This window comes from Metarhizium album, assembly GCF_000804445.1.
Source record: "Metarhizium album ARSEF 1941 chromosome Unknown scaffold_14, whole genome shotgun sequence".
NCBI classification, from domain to species: Eukaryota; Fungi; Ascomycota; class Sordariomycetes; order Hypocreales; family Clavicipitaceae; genus Metarhizium; species Metarhizium album.
In genome coordinates this window covers 99828-124387 of record NW_024467588.1, presented here as the reverse complement: position 1 = coordinate 124387, position 24560 = coordinate 99828, and the positions used below count along the sequence as shown (strand labels likewise).

The following is a 24560-nucleotide window of genomic DNA, read 5'->3' as shown; positions in this document are numbered from 1 at the left end:
GATAGGCGCCTGCAAAGCTGTCGGTCAAGCCATGTCCCTTGTCCCCTCTGGCCTGTTCGTTGGCCGACCTCCTTTGTCTTGTCCCGGTCATCTAACCGGGTGACACTGAACGCTGTAGAGTTTGGAGGCAACGAGAAGGCAACATTTCAGTGATCAAGCCGCTGAGCTAACCACCAAGTTGTTCTCGCTGATGATGGCGGTAAAGTCTGAGGTAGAAAGCCCACCAAGTAAGCGAGCTAAATCTGCAGCGGAGTATCTTGTCAGCGCGTCAAGGAGTCGCGGGTACCTTGGTTGAACATACACCGTCAGTGTGGCAAGAGTAAATATGCCCGTCTGCATTCCGCACGAATTCTCGACGCTGACGAACCCAAGGGCGCCCTTGAAGGCGCCAATTGGTGTGTCGGCGTAGCTGCTGCAGCTTCGAGTGCCAGCCTCGTATAGCGCGGCGACGAAGACATAGATGGCTATTGTGTAGAATTCCGAGAAAAGCGCCAACCAAGGGATGCAACCCCTTCTCGAGGACGGATACCTGAGGGACGATTCAGCGACCCATGCGTAACTCATGATGATAAGGCCTTCGGCTTGAGAGACGCCAGGAGGGACGTTGAGCTCGAAAGAACGCATCATGCCGTAGAAGACAGAGTTCATGATGAGGACACCGGTAGCACATGTCAGCCGGAACGAACGTGCCAACTTGTCGATGGTGTCGAGTTCCATGGCGACGTAGGTCTCGGGTATGCAGGAGGGCAGTTGTTGGGGATGAAATGCGGACGGCCGGACTCGCGCGGAGGGTCGAGTAGGCTCCAAGAGGTGAAAGTAGCAGACGCGCAGATGAAAAGGGCGAGGGGTGGGCGAGGACGCCAAGAAGAGAGAGAGCATTTATATTCGAAAATGCAGCTTCAGGCTCTCGACGAACTGCCAAAGGGGCCACCAGGAGAGATGACTGCTGCTCATTTCTGTCGTCGATCTGAGCGACTTCAACCCCTGTGCACTTCCTGCGCGCTGAAGATGACGCTTTGGCGAAGTCCAGAGCAGCGACTCGTTCCATTGCAGCGCGGACAGACGGGAGCCTGCCGTTGAACTCACAAGATGCATGCTGCGTGTCGAACAAAGCCTTTCAGCCATGACTGCAGTCGCGGTGTTGGAGCGGTTCAGACATTGTCAAGATTGTGGGAAACGGCAAGACTTCCATTGGAGTTCGGCTGGTGTGACGACACCACAGGTTCTGAACAAGAACTGCGCATTGCGGCATATCGTCATCATGGCCTTTGTGTGACAGTGTCGGCATCATCCGGGCCCCCCTCCTTAGCCAGAAGCAAATGTCTGCAATTTTCTCGCCGCCCCCGTCAACACTCCGAATGCTGGTTGACAATCTCGCATCAGTCATCACCCGCCCTCTCGCACAAGCCCACCGCGCAATCCGTCTCTCGCCAGCCGCGCGTCGCCCCTAGGACGCAGCCGAGCAGAATTCCGTCAGCTCCTGGCGCGTTTCTAATTTTCACGGACCCGAAAATCTCCATTTCGCCAGCCACTGCTCTTCCAAAATCATCCGTAGAGCCCCAGGCGGCGTAGCATCCTCTCCGCTTCTGCAACGCGCCAATCTTGCCAGCCACTCGTCTTGGGAAATCTTGGGGAAAGAGTGCTAGAAGCCCCGCAGAATAGAGAGAAACAGACGGCCATGTGTCGTCGGGCTCTCGTGCGGAGAGCATACGAGACTGAAGCCCTCCTGTCGCGCGTACATCGTCACACGGATGTTGGTGACACAACGGACATGGTCGCCAGACCTGGGGCGGAAGGCTGCCGCATAAACAGACGACTGTGGCCGCAAGGACCTCTTGGGAGACTAAGGACCTCTGATACCAAACCGTGTTGCGTGTTGAATTGAGCTTAGGCGCCCCAAGCCCTCAGGCGAGCTCTCGTCACATACATGTACCAAGATAATCCCCTCGGGCGTGAAGCTGCACTTTTGGCCCAGTGGTGTAACTCTTGTCACATTGTCTCCCGTCGTCGGGGATGTAGCTGCTCCATACAAGACCACTCAAGGATACCCGGAGCATTGCGCTCGCCCGCTCCGGCTCTGATCCGCGCAAACGGCGGCATCAAGACCGACATCTACACGTACGGCTCGCCGCGCGTGGGAAGCGTGGCACTTGCGGCCCGCGGTGGAAGTAGCCGGCCTCTCGCATCAGGCAGAGCTCTGGTGCGTTCGTCAGAACCCCGTTTTCGAATAGAATCATATGGCCTCACAGCCGCTTCTCCACCTCGTCCAGCGCGGCCAAGACACCCTCCCACTTCTTCCACTCATCCTCGCCGCCTCGGACAGCCCCGTACAGCGGCAGCCTGCAGCCGTCGACGTCGCCGAAGCCTCGCAGCCTGCTCGTTGCCTCCTTGATGCCCACGACGCCGTGCTTGCTCACAATCTCGTCCATGCAGCTTACTTTGTACTGCAACTCCCTTCTCTCCCTGGCCTCGGCATCCGTGGGCCGCGTCTCGACCGCCAGATGGAGCAGTCTCACGAGCGACTTGGGGAAGAATCCGGCCGAAGCATCAATGGCGCCGACGCAGCCGACACTCACCACGGGGAGAAGCTGCTGTCCCAGGCCCGTGAAAACGTGAAAGCGCGCCGGGTCGACGGCCGGATTCAGCGCAATCTGCGCGAGCCGAGAGACGTCCCCGTGGGAGAGCTTACACCCAACGATGTTGGGGTGGGCGGCAAGCGCGGCAAACGTAGCCGGTGTGACCTCGACCATGTTTGACACCCCCGGGAAGTGGTAGCTGAGCCAGGGAGAAAAGGGGGGAGAAGAGAAAATCAGCCAAGCGCACGTATAGTAGGACTGGACAGGGAAGGCAGGCACTCACACGAGAATAGGAATGGGGCTCCGATCTGCCACGGCGGCAAACCACCTGACGATGCCTTCCTGTGGCGTCACGGCGGCATTGTACCCCGGCACCAGAACCATTCCCCACTGGGCGCCGGCTCCTTTTGCGTCGATGAGCTGTTCGACAGTTTCTTCGATACTGGCCGCGGCTGTTCCCGCTATGATGGGGTAGTCGTCGAAGCCTTCGTGGACAAGGGCATCTCGCACGCCTTGGAGGACGGCTTTGCGGTCCCGCGGGTGGACGTGTACGCATTCACCGGTGCTGCCGAATATTACGAGGCCCCTGATGCCGCTTTTGGCGAGGTAGATCGCATGGGCGGACTGGGTGGTGATGTCGACTGCGGGCACGGCCGAGTCGTAGGCGGAGCCAGACCTGGGAGCAAAGAAAGTCGGGACGGGCACGTACACCCCTGGTGGCGGCGGAGAGGACATGACGAGACGTGATGGCGTGTGGCGATTGACGGGATGTGCTGGTGATGGTGAAGTTGATGGGGACAATGGACGACGGCCATGTAAGACCCCAGTTGGGTACGGTGAGGTTGACAAACGTGGGGCAGCGCCGATGACGGGGTCTCGGTCTTCGGGTTAACCCACGGCTATCTGCGGATCGGCGCAATATCAGAGGGAAAAAAAAAAAAAAAAAAAGGCCGTCCGACCGCAGGAATTGAAAACGACTTTTTGAGTTTGAAACTGCGCAGTAGCTTCTGTAGCTATTTTGAGCTGCCCGCTCTTCGGTCTGGTTGTCTTTTCTCTACTCAGTCTATCGAACTACGTGCGTACCCTCGGCAGGCTCCAAAATCTTCCATTGGCAAGCCAGGTCCTTGTTTTCGTTGTAGTGCCTCAGCGTGGCGATAATCTTCTTTGCAATTTCGTCGAAATTGCTCGTGGCAAGCGCCAGTATCGTGGGCCCGGCGCCAGAGAGGCACACGCCCAGGAGGCCAGGCTGGGTCTTGGGGGACATTGATTCGACCACCTCTGTAAGACCCGGGATGAGGGTCTGGCGATAGGGCTGGTGGATCTTGTCCTGCATGGCGAGGTGGATGAGTTCGGGGTCCGGCGGCGACTGGCCAAGAGCGACGGGGAGGAGGGCGATTCGTTGGAGGTTGAAAGTCTGGCAGCAGCACATGGGCGGCAGTTAGCAACGCGACGGGCGGAGTCAGGGGGTTGCCTGGCGGGCCGTGTACGCACCACATCCTGACGGGGATACTTTGCCGGGAGAACAGCTCTCGCGGATGCCGTCGGCACGATAAAGTCGGGAATGATGGCCACGGCCTTGATCTCCCTGGCCCAGGGGAACTTGATGTGGTGGCCGATGCCGACGGGCGGCGAGGGAGGCTTCTTTCCCGTATCGACGCCGCCAGCCGGCGAGGGAAGCACTTCCGAGAGCGGAATCTCTATTCTCGCAGCGTCCTCGGGGTTCAACGGCATCAGGTAGGTGCCGACGAAGCCGCCGAACAAGGCGGCGCCCACATTGTCCGGATGTCTTTCTGCGGCACTCGTCAACTTGGCCGTCGGGCGCAGACGCGCGGCGCAGCATCACGTCGCGGGCACACATACCAATCATCAGACAGTAGTCGAACAGCCGGTCCAGGCCCAGATGCTTCAGCCCGCCGGCCTCCCTGCCCAGCATCACACCGGCAACCACGGCGGCGCCCGAGCTTCCCAGCCCCCTGCCCAGGGGTATCGGGTTCCGGATGTGCACATGCGTCTCGGCCGGGAACGAGCGCTGGTCATGGCATCTCAGCACGTACAGCGCAACGCGGGTGATGAGGTTGCTCTGCGGGTCGAGACTGATGTCCTCGGTTCCCTCGCCCTGGCCCTCGTAGGTGATCCTGCAGTTGAGCGGGTGCTCAGTGCCCGTCTTGGATCGGTCAATGGTGACGTGGAGCTCGAGGTAGACGGTGAGGGCGAGACCGATGACGTCGAAGCCCGGCCCGATGTTGGCGCTGGAGCAGGGCGTCCTAATGACGAAGGACTCCATGACTGTGGTTGAGCCAGGAGGGAGCCGCGCCAGTTGGAGGATGGAGGTGCAAAGTCGGCGTGCCGGGCTGGACTTGTCGCGATGTGTTTGTGGAGGAGAAGACGTGCAATTGCGCCTGAGTCGCGCGGCAAGTTTTTGGTGGGGCGCCCCGATGACCGGAGACGGCGAGGGCCATGTGGGGCACCATGCCTGTCGTCCGTCTGTGTGGTGTCACTGGTGTGGGGCGCGGACGGCGTCGCCCCATCCATGCTACCATGTACATATGCGAAGAAGCTACTCCGTATGCGGAGTATGCCAGACTTTCCGTATCCATGAGTTAATTTAAACAGCCGGGTGCACTGTGCGCGGCGCATCTTGTCCGCATCACAATAAAGCACCCAGACAAGTATTCCTTCCATGCATACATAGATAGGCGTTGAAAGCTCTCTTTGATGCGTCTAGCTTGACATCGAGATTCTTGGTACCAAATCCTCACACGAGACCACCACGTTCCGCAGTTCGACAACAGCGGGAACGCTTTTCGCCCGGCCATGACGAGGGCCGCAAGCAATGGGACCTGGGGCAGCAACTCGACTGACTGAGCCGTAAATAGCGCCCTCTTGCATCAAAGCTCCCCGAAAACCTTCTGCGCTGGAACTCGCCATCATGGCCCCTGCGTCACCGCGCGACATTACCACCCTAGCTTGGCGCGCGTCCATTCTCGACCAAAAGCTATCCAGCAAGGCCCTCGGCTGAGTCGTGATCGTCTGCCACTTTCCTCGCACAAGCCTTCTCTAGCACGGTCTGTGGAACAGCCGGATGCTCGGCAGCTCGGGAGTCCGGCCGGACACCGGAAGGACCCACACGGCTCGGCACGGCGGCCGTCGCCAGCTATCCGTTCGCCCAGGAAGGCAAAGGAAACGAAAAGGTCGCGGCCACGCCGACGCGGCTCACGAAACCGGGTGCGCAGGTCTCTCCGGGTCCTGCAACCTCGCCAGCTCCAGCAACAGCCGGTACAGGTACACCGACATGTCCTCGCGCCGGAGCGCCTGCCGGAACCACTCGGCCCCCTGGCCCGCGATTCGGCGCGCGAGCTGCTCGCCCCGCGGCGAGGACGTCAGGAAGGCCACCAGCTCCGGGAGCTCGTCCATGCCCTGGCTGACGGGGACGTAGTGCACCCACGGGACGAGGCGGTCGTCGTGCCACTCGCGCAGGAGCGTCTGCTTCAGCGGCGCGGACCCGGACGCGAGGAGCCTGTACCAGCGGCCGCTGATGCCGTTGCCGTCGAGGTCGAAGACGAGGCGCGAGCGCAGCGCCGCGTTGGCGTCCTCCCACGGCCGCGTGCGGTAGGCGAAGGTCTGCTGGCGCAGCGGGCCCCTGTCGCCGGCCAAGACGCCGGTGAAGGCGACGTCGTAGAGCCGGCTGTTGAGGAAGGACGAGTCGAGCCGCCGCCCGCCGGCGAGGTTCTGGGCGAGGCCGACGAAGCGCTGCCGGTGGAATCGGGACCACTGCGACTCGGCCGAGGCGAAGCCGCCCGTCGTGGACCCCGTCCAGTAGAGATTGTTCCTCTTGGCGTCCCAGCCCACGTCGTGCTCGGGGCGGTAGGCGAACCGGTCCTCCGTGTAGGCCGGGCTCGGGAACAGAATGTCCCCCATGGTGGACGGCGCGCCCGTCGAGAGCACCGGCGCCATCCCCTCCAGCAGCCGCATCGACGTCGGGCTCATGAACAGGCCGTGCATGTGCTCGTACTCGCGGTGGCGGCAGAGGTCCATGTCGGCCGACTTGTTCCGGACAAACGGCAGGCCGGACGCGTGCGTCGTCTCCTGCCCACCCTGCTGCCGCTCCGCGTCGCAGTGCTGGACCAGCCTCGCCCATATCGGCCTCTCCGAGAGTTGCGTCTCCCTGATGCCTCCGGCCCCCGACACGGGCCTGGGCAGGAGCACGCTGGGCTCGTCGAGGTGGTTGACCAGAAACTCCACGTCCGGCACGGCGGCCGGGATGCCTCCCGGCACGTGTTGGTTGAACAGCTGCGCCGTGTACCTGTCAAAGTCGCGCCACGGGTGAGTGCATCCCGTGTGGCCCGATTTGCTCGAGTAGGTGCATGTCCAGACGTCGCCGTAGGCCGATTCCCGCATCTCCCGCATGGCTTGCCGGACCTGCAGGCCGCTCAGCGCCCAGAACGGCGCAATCGACGAGTACATGGCGTCGAAATCGTCCACGATGCGGGATTCGCGAGCCGCAGCGTACTCGCACCAGGCCTCGAACCCGGGCGGCGGCTCCATCTTGTAGCGGCGGCGATACTCGTCGCTCGCCGCTTCGCTCGAGTTCGACTGCCTCTCCAGCATGGCTTCGAAGCGACTGCTCGCCTCGTCCATCATCTCCTCGACGGGGTGTTTGTGCGCAAGACTGAGCGCCGACATTCTCGACTGCGCACCGCGGATGGCAGCCGTCTGCGCCAGGTACGGAACAAGGGGCACCAGCATAAACGCCCACAGCAGTCTGCTTCTGGACACGTGCTTCGGGGTCAGTGCAACGAGCTGGCCCAGCGTCAAGGCGGATCCGACAATGTGAAGCAGTGCCCGGGCGTGGGACGACTGGATGAAGGGGTTGCGGCTGGCAAAGATGGTCAACATCTTGACAACGGTAGCACCGGCCCACGACGCATCATGAACCTGGCCGAGCGGGTTAGTCGAGCGACAGGACCGGGGGGGCGGGAGAGAAACTGTCGTCACAAACCACTTCGACGGTGCGGAAGGTCGCATAAGACTTTGCCACACCGGCCATGATCATGGCGGCGGCACCAAACGGCACGAACCCCAGGAAGTGTACCTGCGCCGCGACGGCGACGAGCAAGGCGCCCACTGTGTAAGGCACGAGCCGACACATGTACCTGTCCATGTCGACGAGGGAATCGACCGCGGTGCCCGGCTGTCTTCAACGCCAGCGTTGCGTAGGCGAAGAGCAGGCCCCCAAACTCCACGGCCGCTATCCGGACGGCGGCCTTGCTCCAGTACGACGACAGTGTGCATACTCCAAATACCGCAGCTGCGACGGCGTGCCATGTCGTCGTCGAGGCACAGGCCGCCGAGAGCCTGGTCCTGAGCGGCAGTGCCTCTCCGTGCAGCTTTGCCTGGACCGCGAGGAGGGCCGGCGTCAGGGCAGGCTAGAAGACGTCAGTTCCAACTCAATGTGCAGACGGTGAATGTCGAATGATCTCACAATTAGCCGAACCCAATCGCTCTCTGCAGCACAGAATGTTGCAACAGCTAGGCCGACTGCCACGATGCAGTTGGCCGCCGTGGCCAGCTTGACACCATCTCCGAGCGATAGACTGGCATCACCGAGCCTGGCACCACGATTGGGTCTCCGGATGTACGTGATTAGCAACGGGAGCAGGGCCCAGCTCAGCATCTCAGAGTACAGCTCCGACGATCTAGACGTGAAGTACTGTGCAGCAACGCCTGCCAGCAGTGCCTCAAGCATGGCTCGGAGCGTGGCATCAAGCCCTCGGCCGTGCCCGTTCCGTATCGTCTGCAGCATGGCGAGTAGGCTGGTGAAGTGGAATGGAAGGAGTGTGTCGAGACAGAAGACGCATGGACGGTGTTATCGGGTCCAAGGTTGAATACTTATGTGCCAGGGCGGCCACTGCTCTATGACATTGGGAGGCCATTACTCTTGTGGCCGTTGGCTCCCCGGCTACATGGGCTTCTCTGGCCTCGGAACGTCATCTTGCCATTTTCCTCCATGGCATTTGAACTGTTGTAAAGGGAGGCTCTACATCAGGGGCCAGAGACCAATCACACAATGACAGATGAGGAGCTCCCCTGGGTTGCCCTATATGATATACAGTAGTAAGCAAGTCAAGCATACTCTATCGTGAAACTTGTACTACCGGAAACCTAGCCTAAGTGGATCGCTATATAGCATCCTTTATCCATCCCCAAGACGACACCATCACCTACGTTGCTGTACCTATGTATTGCTAGTCACAAGGGGAGTGGGCCTGATATAAGGCTGCATTGCTAACAGACCAGGATGATCAGTCAGCTATTCAACTAGCGACTTATATGCCCATGGGTCAACCCAGTAGTACTGATGGGTCTAGTCAGACCAGAATCCCGGTTGTCGCACGTAAATGTCCACCCTCAAGTGAAGCTTAAGCTTCACCTTTGGCCTAGTGGTACTTACTAGTCGTGCATTTTTTATTGCACCGGCCCACTCCGCTCCGTGCTCTGGCATCGAACTTCAATTAGACGGCCGCATAACCCGAGTGAGTTGCGTGGAGCGCGAGTGCGTGCTCGTGCATGCTCGACGTTACGCCTTTCTTGATGCATCCCCTACGCCGTGCCTGATTCCATCGCCAACTTTTGCAACTCATCAAACAAAGGTGTTCCCAGCCCGGTAGCCGGATGCCATCCCTCTACAGCATCCCACCCTGCTCCAGGAATCACGGGGGCTTCTGCGCCGCTGAAGCTTCTGCCTTTGCAGCCTTCAGATCTGCCGTGGGTGATGCTGCAACCTCCGGGCGTCAGTTTCTCATCCAAGTTGGCTTTTGATGCGGTGGGGGGGTTTGCGGGAATGAATATTCCACGTCTCACTCTGTAAATGCACGCCTGGCACATTGATCAGCCATGGGTTCAAAGACCCCAACGGCGGCTTGCCCTTCTTCATACGACTGTCGTTGATGACGGCAATCATGGAGGCGAACAGTGGTGCCGACGCACTATGGACTCTTTGGGTACTCTCGAATGGCCGGGCAAGCTTCCACATGGACAAAAGCCGGTCGTCTTACCTGGTGCCTCCGCCGCGCGCCGTCTTGTTGTGGTTGAAAAAAGGATATCCTGTGCCTTGTGCAGACACATCTGGAAAGCCACGGCCAGCCTGGTTGTAGTACCCCTTCCACTTGTCTCCGTGCACGTCGAGGTACCGCGACACGGCCGCCTCCTGCCACCAGGGTCTGGGCCAGTATTCCGAGAAACCCCCCGAGGAAAAGTTGATGCCCCTCTCTGGGGCGTTCCCCTCGGTGGCACCAACCACCGTGACGTAGGGGCACCCAGCCGGGAAAGCAGGCAGAAACTTGGTCGTCTTGGTGCCGTCGTTGGACTGGCATGAAACGCCTGGTCCCTGGTCCCCGGACGCCAGGATGATGGACATGTCGCGGAGCGTGACGAGCCCGAATATCTGGCAGATCCTCAGAGCATACGGCTTCGGCACCGTCTGTTCATTGCCGCCGTACGATATAGACATGACCTGGGGGAGGTGGCCGTCGGGCAAATCCAACAAGTGGCGGGCAAACTGCAGCCACGGCTCGAGGCATTGATATTTGGGGTCAGGGATGCTGCCAGAGAGCACAGCTGGTTGGCGGGCGCAAGTGCGATGATATCGACCAAGGAATCAGCAGCACCTACTCCAAATCGGGCATGAATCCGTGTTCCTCTCCCCTCGTGGCGTAAAACCGGACTGGCACTCTGAAGGCCATGGAAACTGTGATTTGCACGTCCATGTTGGCCTCGCCGCTGGCATACTCGCCCTGAGGGTTCGTCCCGTTGTTGACGAGCTCTACCGAGAAGTTGCCCCCCTTGGCATACGGCGCATACTTGTCCACATACTTGCCCAGCTGGTCATACTGCGCCGCTTGCTGCGAGTGGCGTGAGCCCAAGCTCTCAAGGCAATATGTGGGAGAAAGCGAGTCCTTACTCCATCGAATCCGGCCACCCCAGCACCCATGCTCCGTGTGGCTCGGAATGGTCATTGTTCATCCTGTACAGTCGACGGAGACAAGCGGGAGCATTATTGTTCTCGCAGCCTCGCATCCTCGTCGACGCTTCTTCGACGCCTCGTCTGTTTCCATGACGCCTCGCCCTCTCGGCCTCCGCAGACCGGGGAGATTTTTTGAACAAGCGTCCTGACTCAAAGAATGTGGTGGGCTGCACGGACGTATTGTACGCTCGCACCTCTACCGGCACAGAGTAAGCTAGCGCTCCGATGGCCCTTTGATTGTCTTGCTGAAACACGTCATGCTTGGCAGCCAAGAGACTTTCCGCCGTTCCAATCGTAACGACGACATCCATAAACCCCCCGCGATCTCGGAACTGACTCGCCGTAATGTTTTCGAAAACAGCCACTCGTGTATGGCGGCGACGGAGCCCTGCCGGGGACGCACCAAGGCAACTGCCTCGTCATGAGTCAGGTGCTGGCCATGTCGCGAATGAGTCGGATCCGAGACCTGTTGCAACGTCTTGTCAATTCCATTCTGGCCCTGCGACTCGAGTACGATGGAGAGCCGGACGAGTTGACTGGCGTTGGCAGCTCCAAGCCTGGTCCATCCCTCGGGCGGCCGTCCAAGTGTTCCACGACGACAAAGTCTGCAATAACGACCGTGATGATGCTCCCCAGGACGCAGAGAAGGTTTCGGATCGGCATGGCGGCTCGTGCTGCCGTTTTTGTGCGGGACAAGAGGCGGTATTGGGCGTGATGGACTCGGCTGCGACGCAGTCGCTTCACCACGCGAGATGACTTGATCGCCGCCCTTTACCAATCTGCGTGCTGTACAGCTCAGGTGATGGCGCTTGCTTGGAGCCCTTCTATTATTGTTTTGCGGATCGACCTCAACACTCATTCAAGTTGGTGAATGTGTGCTGTGTGCTCGGGAACAATACTAAGTAAGGCAAGGCAAGTGAAGTCGCACAAGCCAATGCAGCCGAGGCCCCCAATCCGATGACGAACAATCACCAGCAAAAAGTTGAAACAAGAAGAAGAAGAAAAAGTTACCAAGAAAAAACAGTCAAGTCAGGGAAAACGGAGGGCGACTACGTTGCTGCCCCGAGACGGCGACAACACCTCGCCGATGTGAAAGGCTTTGATCGCACGTCAACATGTCGCCAAGATACGAGCGTAAAATGAAAAACGTGCACCGATTTTCATCAAGAATTCCACCTCGCTGGTTCACCCTGTGGCGTTTTCTGCGCTCCCCTGTCCGACGTGGCGTTGGTACGATGAAGTTGCAATCCCTGCCAACAGAAATTGATTGATATCCAAGCACAACCACGTAAACACCATATCACATTTCTCTGAAAATGCCGCTTACTAATGACGGGCTTTCTTTTGCACCTTCCACAAAGCGGGCAGCGTGATTCGGTCACTCTCGGTTCAAAGCGTCTTCAGTCGAGCAATGTGGTTAGGCATAATACGGACTACTTTGTAACTGGCCGTCAACATGATGCCGGGGGGACTCGGGGCGACGCGCGGCGGCTATATCTTGAGCAGTTGCTTTCGATTCGAGGTAAAGACTACTGAATTCGCAGTGGACAAAAGTGAGCTGAGCCCTGTTCCGTCGAGGAAGAAGGCAAAAGTCGCTGCGAACCGTCCGCGAATGCCACCGCCCGCTCGCCGAGCCCATCACCGACGGACGTATAGACAGTCCCGTCTAGCTGCAGCACCTTGGCGCAATAACTAAATGCAATCCAAACAGTCTTGTCGCAGAGCTTGGGTCAGTCCCGGCAACAGTTTGATTGCCTCGTGGCAGGCAACCCAGAAGGCCAGGTCATCAGCCTGTCTCCACAAAGGGCCACCGACGGGCCCGGCTCGCTCTAAATTCCCGGGAATTGCATGTAATGGCCCCGTCCGAATTTCCCAATTGATCTACAAATGTAGACGACTTCTTTTGCCTCGCGGTGGTCATCGGTAGCGTATTGGCAGACAGTGCGGTCGTCGTGTGGAGGCAATTTCCAGGATGCCGTTTTCATTGAGAAACCTGGAGCTGAGATCGTAGCCCACAAATTCTGCGGCAATGACGACGCGGGTGCGGCCCTTTTTCAGCTTGGCGAGCTCCTGGCTCATATTGAAGGGTGCCGGATCCAGCGTTCCAAGATATTGACGAGAGTGACCCCAACGACAAGACTGGAGACTGCGGGCGAAGTCGGGGTAATATTTAGGTCTTGGACGCTGCTAGGCCGAGCCATTCAAGCTTTGAACATGAGGTACGCGGCTGTAGTGGTAGGCGTTTCGAGGCTCAGAACCAGAGGGTGAACCAAGGTGAAGGAGCAGATGGAGTCCAAGGCCGGTCCAGTCGACGCTCAATGACAGTCCAAAGTCGGTGCTGCACAGTGCAGACACAGGTTAAAATCAAATGACAGCCGGTCGCTGCAGGTATCTTGGTGCGATTCCCTCTTGCATGCAAAGCAATTGATGTGTCATCATCTCTCGCCAAGCGCCTTCTCTTCTCCTTTCTCCTGCCAATCTCCAGCTCCCATCTCCAAGATATCGGAGGCGTCACGCGTGGTGACCACTAGCTGTCATCGCCGAGTCCGTCCGAGGCCTGCAGAATCGAATGCTTCATGCACGACAATAGGAAAGAACAGAATGCATGGAATCAACAAGTTGTACAGGTGTCGTGAAATGATGCACGGCGCAAGATAACGATGGGCTAACAAACACCGGCCACGCACCTGACAGCTGCAACAGCCGTCACGGTTCATCCTGCCGCGCCCGCCTTCACCGCCCTTCGTCGCCAAGTATAAGAATCTCCCCCGCGACCTCATCAGTTTTTCGAGTTTTCTCTCCTCCTCTCCAGCTCTCTTTGCCGTATGGCTTAGATCAAGTGTAGTATCTGTTCTTTTCAGTTTAATCTCTGAAATGCCTCGAAACGAGGCTGATCGTGATTATTCTTATTTTTGGTTAGAGGGACGGGAACACCTCTGCGTTTACGCATGGTCCTTGACCACTGTGTCCCTGGTATTACACTGTTTCCAGGTGATGCGAACCTCTTGCGCATTTTCATTGCGGTTGGGCATGACTCGGCTGCGAAGAAGACGACATGGGACGCCGACGCGGACGTTGTGTTGATTTGTGTTGTCGAGGCTAGCTGGGTATTTGGCGCCGCGTTGCTCGTGAATGCCTTCGCTGTTGGCGTCCTGATAAGAGTTGCCCAAGAAGAACAAAACACGCGCGCATGGCCATCCAAGCCCGGTCTCTGATGCGCCATACCGCCCTACATATCCCGTGGCATGGCATCGCAGCTCAATCATCAAGGCCCCACAATAGCTATTGTCCGCCCATCACCGCCGGGCCGTGTGCGTGTCCATCAAAATTCATCACTCGACTTGACCTCACCTCGCGTCTCATAGAGTCATCACACCACCTCGCCCCCTCATCCCGCCACCATGTCCACCCAGTCTAGCCTCCTCGACCCTTCCATCTTCAGCCATCTCGAGTCCAAGCTCGAGGAAGAAACCCAAGTCCGCGACAGCCTCACGCAAATCGTGCAAAAGCTCGAACGGAGCGTCGCCTCCGCCCAGGGCCTCTTGTCCAGAGTCCACTCGACTCCCCGGTCTCGCTGTACGCCCGTCCAACATTTGCCCTGCCCAGCACGGGGCTCACTCGCTCAAAAAAAAAAAAAAAAAAAAAAAAAAAAAAAAAAGGGGGCTGTGCTAACATCGCCCAGATCCGGCATTAATAGAGCAGGTACAAAAGGCCGTCAGGGACGAGGTCGTCATCGTCAAGGACTTGGACGAGATTGCCTCCAAACACCCCTACTACAAGTTCGTTACCCGCCAAGGCATGGAGAAAGAAAGACACTAATCCCACCCAGATACAACTCCAAATGGGCGCGAACCGTGCAAAACGCCATCGGCACGACTCTGTACTGCGCCTGGCTGGGCGGCTTCCACGCCGACTCGGAGCCCAGCGAGCTCGGGCGCCTGCTGACGCTGGAAGACGTGGGTTCGATCTTCTCAGGTACATTGCATTGTTCTCCTGCTCATCTTGTCCCTGTCCATCGGGACCTGCAGCACCGCCCTCTTCCCCCCCTAATGGACGATGCTCAGCGGTTCCTCGTGGCCGGCGCTGACCGCGGCCTTTAGTGCCCACGAATCTCAAGGATCGCGACGCCTTCCACTTCACTATTGAAGAGTATCTTCTTGCCCTGACGGACCTCACGCCCGAACTTGCCCGCTTGGCCACCAATGCCGTCACCCTGGGCGACTTTGAGCTGCCCATGACCATTAGCGCCTTTGTCAAGGACGTCTTTGCGGGGTTCCAGCTGCTCAATCTCAAGAATGATATATTGCGCAAGCGCGCCGACGCCGTCAAGTATGACGTGAAAAAGGTGGAAGATGTAGTCTACGACTTGAGCCTGAGGGGCCTTGTTGTGCGGCCGGGGGCCGATACTGACATGAAGACTGGGGAGTGAAGGCAGCCAGCCATCTTGAGGAGGAGGGCCCCTACTCCCCTACTCCCCTGCTCATCCGACGCGGAGGCATCCATCTCATCACAAGGGCCTTGAGAGCAGCATGTTTTGTTACGCGTGCGGTCCGCTCCTACACCCACTGGTGGGCAATCAGGGCTATCCAACGAGGTTCTGCAGTCAACAAGAGCACATTGTTCAAGCTCGTGACTCTGAGCGCGATGCATTGAGAATATTGTACATTGCCAATCCGCCCGTTTCCGCTTCACATTTGCCGTACATGATGTGCCATGCTGTCTCCAACCAGCTGCCCAACCACTTGATGATTTGCAATGATGACGTCGCAAGGGAAAGCAAAAACAAATTGAAATAGAAATACGCTCCAGACGCCGCGTCCCAAGGGCTATCCCCTCCATTTTCTTTACAAGCCTTGACTCAGTCATGTCTAAAAGTACACTTCTCCCCGCGTGCGCATTTGCCTTGCTGCCAGAACGTGCAGGCCTTCGTTCCGATGAGAGCCTTGTTGGCGGGCTTGTGCGGTGGCAACGTTGCCTTCTTCTTGCGGCTTTCCTTCCCTTCTTTCTCACCACGATCCCAGTCTCGCTCGTTGGACGGCGGCGGGGGCGGAGGGGGCGGAGGAGGCTGACCTTGCTGATGCCCCTGTGCTAACTGTGTCAACATTACTAGTTGCTGATATGAAGGGTCGCTGGGGCTGAGATTGGCCAGAGGGTTGGCATTGGACGACTGAGCCTGTTGCTGTTGGGGTTGGTTGATGGCGGCCAAAATCGACTGGAGCTGACTGTCAGGGATCGAGCTCTGCTGGCCTTGCGATGAGCTTCCTTGCGTTTGGCCAGCGGCCTGACCACCCGTCATCTGTTGCAGGAGAGCTAGATATGGTGCATAGGACTGCTGCTGGTAATGAGCATTCCAGTCTTGGTCGGGGGGTTGGCCAGAAGCACCAGTGACAACCCTCATTGCGTTGGCCTCGGCCTCGGATCGAGCACGCTCCTCGTCCAGTTTTCTCTGCCTAGCGGCGGCTTCCTTGTTGTACCCTAACCACCATTCGCGAATCCTCTCCTCGTCGTGTGTAAGCCACTCGGGCGGCGCGGTGGCTGGATATGGCTTGCCAGCCAAGCTTCTAGCCACTGACTCGATGTGGTTGCCAATCATCTGCAAGTTCGCGTCGCCATACTGATGAGGACGGCTGGGATCAACATGAACAGGGTTCGGATCGCGCCAAGCGGTGATTTTCTCTTGACAAAGGCAAGCAAGTACTTGTGCTTCGCTGCTGGATCCCACCGCAAAAGGAAAGTTATGCTGCGTTGTGGACGAGCCCGGGAGGGCCCGTGGATGCGAAGTTGCTTGGTGGGAGCTTGACTTATCCGGCGCACCCTTAAGTCGGCCGAGAATGTCGTCCAGCTTGTTCGATGGGTGGTTTTTAGCATCGATTCTGCGAAGCGCTGCGCCCAGAGCTTGGTCCAGCCCCATGTTCTGCTCGTCTCGCCAACGAAGTTGCAGTTCCTCAAACTTTGCCCCTTCAGTCGGAAGATAGCAAGCCTTTGAGTGAGCTGGACTGGACGATTCCTGCGGAGGTGATTTGGGACTCGGGGGAATATCGTCCACGTTCGTGTATATCGCCATGAGCTCTCTCTGGCCTCGCGCTGTGATTTCCTTCTGTTCACTCGTCTCGAACGCGACGTTGCCACCGCGCGTGACATAGTTCTTGCATCTGACGTCGGGTGGCAATTGGGTGAAGTCAGTGGCCGTAGGGCCAACCCATGGTTGATAGGGTATATCATCGTCATCATCCTCGTCATCAACATCAGCACGCTGCTTCAGTACCATGCCCTCGGATCGGTCATCTCCGGCGTCGCGAAGCATGTTCACATCACGTCCTTCATCTTCCTCGTCATCTTTATGGAAGACCTGGACTTGAACAAGCTCTCCCTCAGGCTTCCAGCTCACGCGTAGTTTCCTCCGTCCTTCCTTTCGGATACGCTTAGCCCTTTGTTCTGGCGTCTCCGAGTCGTCTGGACCCTTGGAGTCCTTGGAGGTAGCGGGAGCGACCTCCGGCTTCTTGGCGTTGATGGAATCTAATAAGGATGCAATTCCAGACAAAGCGCTAGCAGAACTCGACACAGATTTCGGTTGAAGCCCTTTATTCTCAGTCTTCGACGCGGGACCGGGTTTGCTGTCAGCCTTTGCTGCCAGCTTTCCCGCATCAGACTTATTCTTGTCATCAGAAGACGTATTGGGACTATCCGCGCCAAGGAGTTCGGGCCTAGCCACGGTCTTCGCAATAGGTCGAGGTTTTCCAGGAAGCACCGAGGTTGCCTGTTTTGATGCCGTGATTTTACCAGTAGACTGCGAACCCTTTGGCTGAGCCAGCTTCTTGCTCAACGATCCAGCTCCTGCTTCAACGGCTATTTTTTTAACGGTGCGAGTGTCCAATTCCTCATCTCGTCCGCGCTTTGTTGACGTGCCATCTGATGCTAATTTACCTCCAGCCTTCGCTCGGCTAGCTGCAGATGTTCCCGTGTACCCAGTTGCCGTAGTGGGTTCGTTGGCTCTTTGAAACTTTTTGATTTTGGCTGAGATCTCACGAACAAGTTCCTTGACTTCGTCGTCGCCCTTGTCTTCAAGCCGCTTCCGTACAGAATCAAAATTGGTCGTGTCGACGATCTTCTTCGTTATCCGGAAATGCGTAAACAGCTCCAAGACAATTTTGGGTAGCTTTCCGGAGAAATCCGAGGCTTTGATCGACGATATCAAGGTGTTGACGAGACTGAGGACTAATTTTTGGTGTCCGCCAAGGTTGTCCAACACCGCATCGTCCGCGTGTTCGACTGTGGCATCCAGTGCCCGATACAACGCCTCCTTCTTTTGCTCCGCCTCCACTCTCTTCTTTTCGGTAACAGTCTCTGGCTCTTTGTTTTTGATCGCCTCTTCCAAATCAAGCTTGCTGCGATTGATCTCAGCTCGCAGCTTGACGAAAAATTCGCCAGCTTGTTGAACGCGTCCAGCAATGAGGGAAGATGTTCGTGGGGTAGCCTGATCGATATGAATGATCCCTACAATATCCCAAACGACCGCTTCGACTGGATCATTCGGACGAGATGCCTGTCGGACCTAACCATGGGTGATGAGTATGTTGACAAGTGTAAATTTCATAACTAGAGGGAGGTTTGAGCTCACTGGTTTATTTCGTTCGTCTTCGAGCTCTTTCTTGGCCTTCTTTTCCGCTTTGTTCTTGGAAGCCTCATCTGACTTCAGCTGCTCCTTGAATGCATCTAATACACACACAGGGTTAGAGAAGCGTAGGCACATGTAAACATCAAACATTTTCCGGTACGTACGAGGATACTCGGTGTATTTCGGCTGTCGTTTGCCAAGCGCCTGCATTGATCGATCGTATTCGTCCAACAGGGTTTTAGCTTCCGCCCGTCTCTCATCTAGACCACTCTTGTCGAGCGATGGTCGGTATTTACTGCTGAATCGACCCTGGACTTCACAGGGCAGCGGGTAGCCCAGCTGCGGCACAATCGGCCTACCACTTTTAGGCGGCAAGGCGACCAATGGTGCCAATTTATCGTAGCTTTTGGGTGCAGGAAGCTTGACGCTTCCTTCGTAGACCATATACGGGAGTCCTTTGATTGTGGGGTATCTGACCTGTGCCGTTTTGTTGCGTTTTCCGAAATCAGAAATCAACTTGGCTTCTTCAGCAGAGGGCTCGGGAACAGGCAGCGAGTCAAGATCTTCAGCCCGTTTACTGGAGGAGTCAACGGGAAAGTCTGCCGTCGCCGGCGGAACTTCCACAGTAGGAAGAGGGCTTTCAGTGGAGGCCTTGCTCACTCGCTTCCTCTTTTTGGGTTGGAAAGAATCGGAAGTCGACACTGGGGACGGGTGTACATGACCAGAATTTAGCTCAGACGGAGTGTTATCTGCTAGCAATGACCCGGCTGCAGGTGAAGTGTTTGGCTGTCCTGTGGAGTTATCAATGCCAGACAAATGAGCATGATGGCCTGCCGGTGAGCCCTGTCCTGGTTGAGAATAGGTAGGCAACTTCTGCGGTGCAAAGCTTGCCGGGTCGAGTGCCTGTTGGTTATGACCCTGCGGACGCGGCTGCTGCTGATGATAGGTAATGTGAGGGTTCGAATCTTGGGCGAAGTGATTCCGTTGGCCCTTGACCGCATTGTGGACGAAATTAGGTGCGTGCGAGAACGACTGTTGATGTAGAGCGGCAGAAGGCTGCTGAGGCTGGTGTGGAAAAGGCTGATCCTGTTGGAATCCGCCGCGCAGAGTATCAAAGTGCTGTATGGGTGAATGATTGTGCTGGCTCGGGGCTCGAGAGATGAGCTGATTCGCATTATACTGAGAAACCGAGGGGTTGAAGGCCTGCTCATTCTGGGCCGGGAACTGAAACTCATGCCGTGGAAAGCCTTGACCGTGGCCATGTGGATGAGTCTGTACCTGGTTCAAATTCAGGTTGCCCTTGGCATGTTGACCATAGAGATCAGGGTGCAGGTTACTAAACGCAGGATCCATCACGTCCTGCCCAGCTTGACTGAATTGCTGATCCAAACCAAGATCATGGAAGCTGGGGTTGCCGGGTTGGGAGGGGTGCAGACTCCCGCCCAGAAAGGCGTCATCTTGGTGTGACGGGGAATTGAAGAAGTTTTGTGTATGCGCATCTTGGGTATTGCTCATGTGCGAAAATGAGCCAGCATGATCCGCCACAGACTGTGGCCAGACTTGATTAGAGTCGAAGTGGTCATCCTGGCCATAGGGGAAAGCTCCTTGCCATGAGGTTTGTCCGCCTGCGCCGCTCTGGCCCGACCCAGGCCAGGACTGCATTTTCTGTGGATTTCAGTCGCCCTCCCAACATGCACGAATCATGGACGATAGTATTGTAGAAAAGGTCTTAAGCTAGCAGGGCGTGTTAGCGAGCATTACGGAACCCTGAGATGAGCCTACGTCGACGGTGTGACGGGAGCCCATGAGAGAGAAGGTTGGCGGATGCATGTCCGAGGAAGCACGCAGAAGCCTCAAATTTCGATCAATGAGACAGACAGTCTGGTGGCGGTTGACCAGAAGGGAAGGGGGGGGCCTCCTTTGTGGTGTGCACAGGTGGCGAGGGCGCCTCCCTGCGACATCTACCAAGGACTGACTGGGATCAAGTATTTACTCACGGAGTTTGAATAGCAAGGAACCCCCAGGGTCACAGCCGTTGTTACCGGCAAAATATCGGTGGGTGAGTGTAATTGGGTCCACTTCGCGGGAATCAGTGCAAAGCGCAGGGATTGGGTGATTGGCCTTGTCGAGATGATCGAAGGACAATGACTGACAGTTGGGCCCGACGTTCAATCTATCAAGGAAAAACACATTAGTACCGTCAATTTCATTTCCTGTAGTAGCGACAATGAGAATGCAGCGAGGAGCACGCGGGATCAAGAGTCCGCATGGAAGTGAGCTTGCTTCATTGAATTTGCGCGAGGGGAGCCCCGGTTATTGCTGAAAACCCGACTTGGCACGCGCCTAACCAGTGTGTCTGTCCAAGGGGCGTTGCCAGTGCCATCCAAGGCCGAGCTGTGTTGATGATGGGTGTCAGCCAGGTCGCAATGGCGCCTCATGTCGACGCATTGATGAAGTGCCTCTTGTTTCTTGTTTCTTGCTTCTGCTAGGCCGCAAAGTCCAGAGATTGTGGTCTGCGGCTCTGCTGTTCCACGGCTGTTATTTTCCACTCTGTTTGCTGACCAGACGCCGGGTGATGCCATCGGAGATGTAAACCGTTCAAACAATTAAATCCTCAAGAGGTTCAGATACCCTCGACAGTTTCAGGAATTTAATTTCCAAGATGACCAAATTGACTCTTTTATCACATTTATCTCAAGACGCAACCCGATGACCAGGTCGAGGCCCAAGACACGTGACGCGTGCCTTAATCATGGCAGCTTTGCTTCCCCATCGCCCGCACAGAAGCGACGCTCAGCTTTTCGAGGATCCAACTCACAAGCCCGTCTCTTTAAAATGGCTAGATAAACTAGACTGGCGTCGGTAGTTCAACTCGCGCGGCTTTAATGACGACCAAATAAAAATAAAAATAAAAGTGATCGCAGTTCATCAAGGCAAGCGCCAAATCACACGATACAGTTGAAGCTGCTTTCCATTCATACTGGCGACGGCTCGGGGATGGCTGGAGGAAGGGCGGACTGTTGTTACTCCGCAAATGCTCAAGCCCATCGCAAGTGAAGTAGTGTGGGAAAGGGGAAAGTATGGGATGTTGCATGGACATAGGGGAGGGGTCAGAGGTGAAGCATACCCATCGGCCAGAGCGCGTCTCGCAATTGTCTTAACCTTTATTTCTGCTCAAGGGCTGAGTCGTCATGACCTGTCTCTCCTCTGCGCTGTTTACAAGATTATTGAACGCGCTCTATGGGAGATCATGAGACTGCCCGCTGACGGGGAAAGGGGCGACGCCAAATTACGGCGACAGGTCGGGACCTAGTGGAGGAATGGAAAAGAAGACTAGCACCAGATCCAGGCGGTGCCGCAGCGCCCGACGATTATTGACGAGGCGGGATGCAGCTTGCAGCAGATGGCGACGGACGAGGAGGTGATGGAGACTGTGGTTGATGGTGGTGGAAAAGTCAACAGTGACCCAAGGGCTCGGAGGTGATGGCTCGCTTGCTGCGGCCAGAAATGTCAGGCAATAAGGCTCGAAGGGAGCCCGCGGTCCAGCTTGAGGGCCCAAGTGCCCCACCAAGGCCCCGTGCCCGAAGCTCCAAGGGCTGAAGCTCCCATCGGATTTACAGTCGCCCGTCCTCCGCGACTTGCTTGCTATGCCAAGAAAGGAGACGCCATAACCAATTTCGTACTCCGTACACTGTGGCCTCTGCCACCCATCAGACGCCAGAGCTCCACGACCAGGTTGCGTCGGCTCCAGTGACGATATTTTGGCTCTGAGCTGTGCACCTGCACCACGACGCCGCCAGTCTGCAAAGTTCCGGGTTCGAGCCGTTTTCGTTTCCTTTCGCATCCATCAACACGCATCATTGGACATTCTTCAGCCAGCCAGTCTCCTCCGGCTTTGGAGCAGCCGTAATCGCAGTCCTAAACACCCCACCTGCTCGTCTCTCCGGTGCTTGACAGCCAATACGCAGCGATGGCTACCAAGGGCAATTCGTTGCGGGACCGTCAGATAGGTATGCAAAATACCGGCTAGCTCTTCCTTGTCGTCGCTAAACATGATGCATATCTGTAGCGTCTCTCAAGAAGATCCTCAACCTCAACGAAACGGTGGAATCAAACGAGGCGACTGAACATGCCAGCGCACTACATGCGCCTGTTGCTCCTATACTCGACGTTGATGGCAATCCGATATGGAAAGTGCTCGTCTTCGATGACCTTGGCCGGGACGTCATTAGTAGCGTCATGCGCGTGAGCGACTTACGGTCCATGGGCATTACCATGCACATGTATGTGTGACATCTGCAGAGATAGGCGGTTACAACTGACGCATGATGTTCAGGCACATTGGAGCTTCGCGACACCCCATTCCCGACGTCCCTGTCATATATCTTGTCGAACCGAACTCTCAGAACATTCAAGCAATCACAGGCGACCTCCAGAAAGGCCTCTACTCTCCTGCTTACATCAACTTCCTATCCTCGCTGCCCCGAGTATTACTGGAAGATTTCGCAACACAAACAGCAACAGCTGGCACATCCGAAAAGATTGCTCAGTTGTTTGATCAGTATCTCAACTTCATAGTCGCAGAGCCAGACCTCTTCAGTCTTGGTATGCAAAAGGCCCACACTTACTGGGCCTTGAACAGCGCAAAGACACGCGATGAGGAGCTCGAAGCCGTGGTGGACAGGGTAGTGAGCGGTCTTTTCAGTGTCGTTGTGACTATGGGTATGGTGTCCCGTGGAGACATGACCGAGACAGTCTTGCTAACAACAATCACCAGGGGCTATCCCCATCATCCGATGTCCCAAGGGCGCAGCTGCTGAGATGGTAGCTGCTCGCCTCGACCGCAAGCTTCGAGACCATATCCTTAATTCAAAAGACAACCTATTTTCCACCGCAAGACCAGCCGTCTCCGGTACGCCGAGTTCGCGTCCGGTCCTGATCCTGCTGGATCGAAACGTCGACTTGACTCCTATGCTGTCACACTCATGGACTTATCAATCTCTCGTCCATGACGTGCTGGATATGAAACTAAATAGAATCACCATCGAGGCACCTGTGGACGAGAGCAATCCTTCCAAAGGGACCACGAGGAAGGCATACGACTTGGGCGCAAACGACTTTTTCTGGGCCAAGAATGCTGGAGTCCCATTCCCTCAGGTGGCAGAAGACATTGATGCCGAACTGACCAAATATAAGGAAGACACGGCGGCTATCACGAGGAAGACCGGAGTCTCGGATTTGGAGGATCTCCAAAATGACACTAGTGCAAGCGCCCAACACCTCAAGGCTGCTATAACGCTGCTCCCTGAGATGCGAGAGCGAAAAGGCATTCTTGACATGCACATGAACATTTTAGCCGCACTGCTGTCTGGCATCAAAGACCGACAATTGGACAATTATTTTCAGCTCGAAGAAACAATAATGAAGCAAAGCAAAGCCCAAATACTAGAGATTATCAGGGACGACAACAAGGGCAAAGAACCTGCCGATAAGCTCCGACTTTTCATCATTTGGTTCTTGAGCACGGAGCAGGAGGTTAGTCGGGCTGACTTTCAAAGCCTCTGCAAGGCTCTTGAAGCAGTCGGGGCGGACATAACTTGTCTCCCGTACATCCGACAGTGAGTACTAGGTCGGCTACCAGCAGTTACAAGCGCACTACTGACGTGATGTATAGGGTTCGTGCCACCACCAAGATGACACAACTGACGACGATAGACAACACCAATCAGCAAGCACCGTCGTCTGATCTGTTCGGCCGTTTCTCGTTCATTTCCACGCGCCTGGCAGACAGACTCAAGGAGACCGGCGTTCCTTCCGGATTGTCCTCCAACTTTGAGTCTCTGATATCGGGCGTCAAGAACTTCTTGCCAGCCGACCGGGACCTCACAGTAACCAAGGTTGTCGAATCCATCATGGACCCATCCAGCGCGTCATCATCTGCGATAGCAAAGACGGAAAATTACTTGTACTTTGATCCCCGCTCAGCCAATGCTCGTGGGACCATGCCGCCGCCGAGCGCAGTGCGTTCGGGTGGTGCAGCCAACGCGCCGGGTGGCATGCCCGGTGCAGCAGGTCAAGGGCAGCCAGCAACATTTGGACAACGAAGGCAGGGCTTCACAGAGGCAGTGGTGTTCACGGTGGGCGGCGGCAGCATTGATGAATACGGCAATCTGCAGGAATGGGTAGCGCGAACCAAGGACCGGGGCAAGAAGCGGGTTGTGTACGGCAGCACGGAGTTGCTCAATGCCGGCACATTTATCAAGGATGAGTTGGAGAGGCTAGGCCACGAAGTCGCATCATGAATACCTGCATAAACATGATGAATAGAAGTAGTGCAAGCGCCCAA

The 24560-nt window shown here is 56.6% G+C and overlaps 7 protein-coding genes across 7 annotated transcripts; 2 read left to right on the top strand and 5 right to left on the bottom strand.

Moving 5' to 3' along the window:
• Positions 1-166: 166 nt before the first annotated feature.
• On the bottom strand, positions 167-717 carry MAM_05482 (uncharacterized protein; the record flags this gene model as incomplete). Its single annotated transcript, XM_040824280.1, has 2 exons — positions 167-242; positions 302-717. The coding sequence occupies 2 exons, from the start codon at positions 715-717 to the stop codon at positions 167-169; spliced, it is 492 nt and encodes a 163-aa protein (XP_040677605.1).
• A 1526-nt stretch (positions 718-2243) lies between these two features.
• MAM_05481 (homoserine kinase) lies at positions 2244-4860 on the bottom strand (the record flags this gene model as incomplete). The annotated part of the gene is made up of 5 exons (XM_040824279.1): positions 2244-2775; positions 2860-3349; positions 3660-3990; positions 4068-4366; positions 4437-4860. 5 exons carry the CDS (start codon positions 4858-4860, stop codon positions 2244-2246), a joined length of 2076 nt encoding a protein of 691 aa, XP_040677604.1.
• A 929-nt stretch (positions 4861-5789) lies between these two features.
• Positions 5790-8379, bottom strand: MAM_05480 (glycosyltransferase family 90 protein; the record flags this gene model as incomplete). The annotated part of the gene is made up of 4 exons (XM_040824278.1): positions 5790-7511; positions 7576-7668; positions 7730-8002; positions 8059-8379. The coding sequence occupies 4 exons, from the start codon at positions 8377-8379 to the stop codon at positions 5790-5792; spliced, it is 2409 nt and encodes an 802-aa protein (XP_040677603.1).
• A 797-nt stretch (positions 8380-9176) lies between these two features.
• MAM_05479 (tripeptidyl-peptidase 1 precursor) lies at positions 9177-10591 on the bottom strand (the record flags this gene model as incomplete). Its single annotated transcript, XM_040824277.1, has 3 exons — positions 9177-9438; positions 9632-10177; positions 10248-10591. The coding sequence occupies 3 exons, from the start codon at positions 10589-10591 to the stop codon at positions 9177-9179; spliced, it is 1152 nt and encodes a 383-aa protein (XP_040677602.1).
• Positions 10592-14000: 3409 nt separating this feature from the next.
• Positions 14001-15028, top strand: MAM_05478 (Translin family protein; the record flags this gene model as incomplete). Its single annotated transcript, XM_040824276.1, has 4 exons — positions 14001-14175; positions 14282-14378; positions 14429-14574; positions 14700-15028. The coding sequence occupies 4 exons, from the start codon at positions 14001-14003 to the stop codon at positions 15026-15028; spliced, it is 747 nt and encodes a 248-aa protein (XP_040677601.1).
• Positions 15029-15457: 429 nt separating this feature from the next.
• On the bottom strand, positions 15458-19876 carry MAM_05477 (zinc finger protein; the record flags this gene model as incomplete). Its single annotated transcript, XM_040824275.1, has 3 exons — positions 15458-18151; positions 18218-18312; positions 18379-19876. 3 exons carry the CDS (start codon positions 19874-19876, stop codon positions 15458-15460), a joined length of 4287 nt encoding a protein of 1428 aa, XP_040677600.1.
• A 2308-nt stretch (positions 19877-22184) lies between these two features.
• MAM_05476 (SNARE docking complex subunit) lies at positions 22185-24516 on the top strand (the record flags this gene model as incomplete). Its single annotated transcript, XM_040824274.1, has 5 exons — positions 22185-22224; positions 22284-22497; positions 22551-22936; positions 22992-23832; positions 23889-24516. 5 exons carry the CDS (start codon positions 22185-22187, stop codon positions 24514-24516), a joined length of 2109 nt encoding a protein of 702 aa, XP_040677599.1.
• Positions 24517-24560: the final 44 nt, after the last annotated feature.